Below are 6,626 nucleotides of genomic sequence, written 5' to 3'. Positions count from 1 at the left end.
GTTGTAGGTTTTTTAGATATGACAGTAAGCCTACTTACCACTTTGAAATGTGTCCACATTTGTGGATAGTTTTTTTAACTCCATTTTGGGTTACTATATCATGGTACTCACTGACGCTAAGCTAATGGCTTGCCCACACCGCTTCGTATGACAGCTTATCCCGAATGCGATCGTTAGGGTTAGATAAGCCAGATAACAAAAAGATATCCTTTATATGTTGAACTTGCTTCGTAGTACAGGCCCCAGGTGTAGTGATGAAATCAGACAGAAGACAAAATAATGGCAATGGTAAGTGATTGAAGCCAGGCAACATGTACTAATAAGTCCTAAACTAACAGTTGCAATTAATTCCTCACACCTTTAATCTCCTGCAGTCCTGCTTCCTGGCCGCAGGGGCTTCCTGGACATGGAGCTACCTGGCGCATCTCTCTGCCATTCACACTTGGAGGAGGGGCAAGTCTGTCCCCCTTCATTTTAATAAATTAATCTGCGTATAGTGTAGAGTTTGGCCCACAACAATAATAAGTGGCATTGCCTCAACAAAAACCTTGGTTCTCAATTGTCTTTTCTGTCTTAGGCTTAGTTTTCATCAACCAAGGTACCTTGTAGAGCTTGACTTGCACAGGATCCTGTAAATGCAACTCTTATCTGTCCTTGTCTATCCTTCTATGTTTGCAACATGTGCATTGAAACAAGTTCTAAAATACCAAACATGCTCTTCAGGTTCAGCTATAAGGTCATATCGCTGTACGGGCTCAGAACATTTGTTACAGGTAGAATGTTACAAATATAAACTCACTGGGTGGTAGAGTTGTGGTTGGTATGGTTTTAAGTGAGTGGGAAAAGAGCAATCTGCTATGACTGAGAATGGTTTCTGCACAGACGATATGTAAATGAGACCACCGTTTTAATTACTGCAACATAGTTGTCACGGTCAGCAGTGACAGCACAGAGAACAGAGCTGCAGCACTGCAGCTGGTGACTGGCAGGTGTCAGGGATCTTTCTTGGTCAGAGTAGATTGTGTTTTTTCTTATGTTACACCCTAATTTTGATTTTCCCTACCAGTACTATATCAGGGCAACTTCAAACGCAACTTTTTTTTTAATGATTAGTTTTGTTTCTTCTATATTTGTCCCATCTCTTTCTATATGTTCCTTTCACCTTGCCATTTGGACACAGATGATTGTTTAGATTGACATAGAGAAGGGTGATGTACACGTCACTTGTTTGACAGAAAGAGTCTGAGCACAACTTAGGGGAAAATTGTGACGCTTCTAAAGTCATACATTTGTACAGTAAGTCTAAAAGAAAAGGTAAACTCTGGCCTAGCCTTGGTCATGTAGCTATATTTGGAAAGACAAAGTGGGGTAGTTTCTACCACAGGAAGACTTGAGTATGCCATGGGTTTGTATTTTTTTGTACGATTTTACACACATAACTGCCACAGCCATAAATTTCTAACATGTGACCACTAATGTCATCTACAGTGGATCAATACATTGATGTCAGAGTACATTAACATCATAGACCAGGCTTTATCCAGGTCAGATTTATCCACCCATGGCCATTATAGACCCCAAAGAAGAAGGCTACTTTCACCAATGATCACTGTAATAGTGTAAGAATCATCTACAAATGTGTCCAGGAACACTCAGGTCACCACAGTCCCCTGATCTCAGCCTCCAGACACAGCATTCACAGAGAGCAGCATCCATTAATAAAGCATGACAATAGGACACTACAGGTTCCTGTTAAATCACATCACAATGTGTGGCAGCTAGGTTCAGGGCCACAGGTGGACTACGCTTCCAATGTTTCATCCAGGCTTACCTACAGAACACATTCCCATCTGTAGGAAATATCTAAATATTGTCTGACATTAACATGTTAACTTTCATCTCAAATTGAGCATCTTGCTGTGACTCTACACATCACACCTCTCAGCTACCTTATCCTTATCTTTGTTGATTGTATTGTATGTATTTTGGTGTGAAGGTTATTGTGAATGAACATTTTCTGAAATATAACTTTGACTTGTATTCTGTGAGGTTTAACGTTTGCTTCAACACTCCTGAAAGCATCTATGTAGTCAGTTTGAGCAACATGATAAGCAACAAAAAACAGCCCGCCTCTTTGCATTGAGAACGCCCTTCGTTGGGAACACTTCATTTACGGACATTGCAGAGCTTCAGTCATACGCGCAATGATGAACTTTACCTTGATGACAGCTTTCATCCTCTGCAGCCTCAGTAAGTACTGCCACTGAATTACTCCCAGCTTCAAATTACTAACTTCCTGACATTTGTTAAGAGATAACGTTTACCGTCATGTAAACATTATCTCTATACTCTATTAAGTACGTCTTCTTGTCTCTGCTGTTTGTTTCAGGCTGGATCTCTGTCTCAGTTTCTGAGTCTCAGACTGTGGAGGTCCAGTCTGGTGAGGAAGTCACTCTGCTGTGCTCCAACAGTTCCAGAGACCCAACTACAACAGAGTGGTTCAGACTGATCAACAGAACCAAGCCCAGCTGTATCTCCTCCATGTTCCAGTCTGATGGCGAAGCTTCATTCTGTCATGGATTTAAAAATGGAAGATTTGAAATGAGCGCCAACATTTCTACTGTCTTTCTTAAAATCAAACAAGTTGATTTCTCTGACACTGGACTGTATTTCTGTGGAATTTACACAGGCAAACATACAGTCATTGCCAGTGCAACACATTTAAGTGTTAATGGTAAGATTGTGTTCAAGCCTTTCCTTTTTCAGAGATCTCATTTTCTCATCATATTTATAGTTTATCTCACATGTAATAAGTAAGTAAGTAGTTGACAGCATAAAGATAAACTAAAAGACAATACATGTGAAATTATTTAACTCATGTTTTTTTTTAAAGATAATGGTGAATCTGGTGAAGAAGTGGCTTTTAAGACTGAAAGTAAGGTTTTCCTCTCTCAAGATTTGTTTCATTGTGCAAATATTTTAGAGTCAATAATTTCAATCTCAACCATGTCTAAAACCAGATTAGAAAAGAGAATCTAATTCTATAATTGTTCTTGTAGAGGAGCCTGATGGAATTACAAACCTAATGAGTGTGATCCTGGCTGGTCTGGCTGTTTTCCTCACTATAGTCGTCATTGTTCTGGCTGTTAAAATCAGGAAACTTACAGGTACAGTAGATTATACAGAGATAATTTTTTGCACATCTTCTTGTAAATGGTGTTAACATGATGCACAAGTCCAAAGTAAAGTATATGTTCAATAATAATTAAAGTTTGTTATCTACCATTTAGCTGTGAATGAAGAACCGCATCCAGAAGGAAACAAGGTGAACACATTATTCATTTATATTAACTGTGTGTTATGGTTATAAAGTTGCATGTAATTGTTTGTAGTACAGTGACAAACAAAAAACAGTTGCAAAATTGTTATTTTAAAATTCAAATGTGACTGCTGTAAGGTGGAGCACTTCATCCTACTGTTTAAAGTGATTTAAAACAGTCTGAGGTTTAGCTTAAATTGTGAAAAACAGCAGGGATTGTATTTAAAATCATGTTTTAACATTTAAAATCATCTTAGTTTAAATTATTCCTTTGTTGTAGAACCTACAAATCCACCAGTTTGTGGATTTTTGGCAACTCAGCGGTGTGTGTGATACAATATGTGACTATATACTTTGATTTCTAGAATCTGGACTCAGATGACCTGAACTACACAGCTCTAAGCTTCCAGCCAAAAGCAAAAATAAACCGCAGGCCTGCATCTGAGAGAGAAGTGGAGACAAATGTTGTGTATGCTGCCACCAGATAGACTCAGAAAGCAACTGAAACTGCAGTTCAGAGTGGAACTGATGCTTTTTCAAAATAAACTGCTGTTGTGTTTTTGTGTGTGGAAGGAGTCAAATTAAATTAGAGTTATTTTTAACTTTCTCACTCATGTCTCTCTCGGTCAAAGCATCTGTCTCCATTATTTTGTCTGCCTTTACTCTGAGAGAGAAAAGAGCATGCTTATGTGTGATGGACGAGGAGTCAGAAAGGACACTGATGTCTGTCACTTACAGAGAGAGTGAGATAGTCTGAGGAGGGAGGAGTGACTGAGGTACACTTTACTTGAAAGGAAAGAGAATAGCTTATAACACAATTAAAGTACTTGCTGTATTTAGACTTTTTGGAAAAATAGTGAGGGAGAAAAACAATAGAATAGACCAGCCCCCTGTGGTAACAGTGTCTGTATGAGTAGAGAAAAAAGTCTCCACAACACCAATTTTAAAAGCATTGCTATTCTTACAGAACAAGAAAACAGATATTTTCATAAATGTATACCAATCTCTTGTGCCATTGCTAAATCACTACTAATCACTTTACACAAACTCCGCTGTTTGCCTCGACTGCTAAAGAGAATCAGTGCAGCACCGCAGCTATCGTCCAAAAAAATATATCCAAGCAGAAAAGGACTCGGCCGGATTACCTGGATGGACTGATGCGTTATATCACTACAATAGCGATTTCACATGTGTCTTGGCAGAGATAGGTTTCTAACTGTGTCTTTGTGACCTGAAGCTTTATTGTAGTGATTTCACCGCCGGTTCCTGTGTGATGAAGTGGCAGTTACTGCATTTATGGGTGGCGATGGAGCAGTGGATAAGACTATGCCTTTGGTGTGAGAGACCTGGGTTCAATCCACCACTGTTACCCATCTGCCTTTTTTCTATTTTCCTGTACTAGCCTACACACACATACACATTTACACGCTTTACTCACATTCTCACTCAACATATGGAAACCACAGCATGTAGCCTAAACTCCAGCTGTGCCCGCCATTTTGGGTCCTCACCCTTGCTTAAGCTCTGCGCGCCACATGTGCAATTTTCCTCGCTCTTCCCCGCCTCTATTGCCCTCCACGCACCCCCAATGCACACACACCTATATTCACATGCTTGCTGATTGTTGTATGCATTTGCACAGAGCAAAGGGTCCTGGAGAGATTTTGGGCTTTGAGAAAAAAACCTGAAGATGTTTTTGTTAGAAGAGAAGAATGTCAAAGCCCCAAGGTATTTGTAGCTGTCCTGAACATCTGCAATGTGGCCTTCTGGTCACTTCTGATCATCTTCCCTCTTTTTGATACCATGCGACCACACTTGTCCAGTCCAAACGACATTTCAATGTCATTGCTGTAGATCCCGGTAGTGTGGATCAGTGAGACGATGTCTCGCTCATTTCTGGCATACAGCTTGATGTCATCCATGTAGAGGAGGTGAGTGATGGTTGTTCCACTTCGGAAACAGTATCCGTAGCCAGTCTTTGTGATGATCTGGCTGAGGGGGTTCAGGCCGATGCAGAACAGCAGCGGGGATAGTGCATCGCCTTGGTATATGCCGCACTTGATGGTGACTTGTGCAATTGGCTTTGAGTTGGCTTCCACAGCCCCATAGAGTTCTTGATAAAGGCTGTTAGTGTCCTGTTGATCTTGTACATTTCCAAGCATTCCAGTATCCATGTATGTGGCATTGAGTCGTAGGCTTTCTTGTAGTCAATCCAGGCGTTGCACAGATTGGTCTGCCTGGTCTTGCAGTCTCGAGTGACTGCTCTATTAACCAGTAGCTGGTGCTTGGCTCCCCTGGTATTACTACCCATTCCCTTCTGGGCCCTGTCCATGTATTGAGCCACGTGCCTACTCATCTTAGCCGCTATGATGTCTGACAGGAGCTCCCATGTTGTGCAGAGGCAGGTTATTGGCAGGTAGTTGGATGGGATTGTTCCCTTCTGGGGGTCCTTCATGATCAGGACTGTCCATCATAGAGTTAACCACTCTGGGTGGTTCCCATCCATCAGCAATTGGTTCATTTGTGCTGCCAGGCGTTCATGCAGTGCAGTTAGTTTCTTCTGCCAGGGCCTGGTGATGTCCAGCTCTTCATAGCTGCCACTCTTTCTTGGATTTCTGCTGTTGAAATGGTTACTGGTTCTTAGATCCACTAGCCACATTGGTGTTGTGGGATGCCTCTTTCTCCCATATGTTCTTCCAGTACTGTTCAGTCTCAGCCCTGGGTGGATCTGATCTTGTGTTATTACCCTGCTACTGAGAGTACACTTTGGATGGTTCGGTGGAGAACATCTGGTTTATTCTCCTGGCTCCTGCTTCTCCCTTGTATCTCTTTAGGCGGGTAGCCAGAGCATTAAGTCTTTGTTTGGCAGTCTCCAGAGCCTCAGCTATCTATTGTTTTTCTTAGGTAGCACCTTCCTTGCACCTTTCTGTAGCTCTGAGAGCTGACTAACCTCTCGTCGTGTTGCCTTGATGGGGGGTAATGCTCTTTGTGGCTTGTGCTGTTCATATTATAGCCTAGCATGTATAGGATCACTGTTGCTTATTGGTCTCGGTTATGGCTTTAGTAGGGATAGTATGTAGTGCTACATCTTCTAGCAGACTTACTGGGTACTTTGTAAATGGTCCGTACTTGTATAGCAAGTCTTTTCGACCCATTCATACACTGAGCCTAAGTGCTCAAACGGAAACTAACATTCACACCCACTCATGTCGGGGTTCAGTATCTTGCCCAAGGACACTTCGACACGCAGGGGGAGCCAGGGATTGAACCGCCGACCTTCCGATTAACGGCCAACCCGCTCTACCTC

General features: G+C 41.7%; 1 protein-coding gene across 1 annotated transcript; it reads left to right on the top strand.

The window, feature by feature from the left end:
• The first annotated feature begins 2,135 nt into the window (after positions 1-2,135).
• Positions 2,136-3,807, top strand: LOC123966094. Its single transcript, XM_046042323.1, has 5 exons — positions 2,136-2,250; positions 2,390-2,734; positions 3,060-3,167; positions 3,291-3,325; positions 3,685-3,807. Exons 1-5 carry the CDS (start codon positions 2,205-2,207, stop codon positions 3,805-3,807), a joined length of 657 nt encoding a protein of 218 aa, XP_045898279.1. The 5' UTR covers positions 2,136-2,204.
• The last annotated feature ends 2,819 nt before the right edge of the window (positions 3,808-6,626 follow it).

The sequence above is a fragment of the Micropterus dolomieu genome, unplaced genomic scaffold, assembly GCF_021292245.1.
Source record: "Micropterus dolomieu isolate WLL.071019.BEF.003 ecotype Adirondacks unplaced genomic scaffold, ASM2129224v1 contig_12680, whole genome shotgun sequence".
Taxonomy (NCBI): Eukaryota; Metazoa; Chordata; class Actinopteri; order Centrarchiformes; family Centrarchidae; genus Micropterus; species Micropterus dolomieu.
This window is presented reverse-complemented; position numbering and strand designations above follow the sequence as displayed.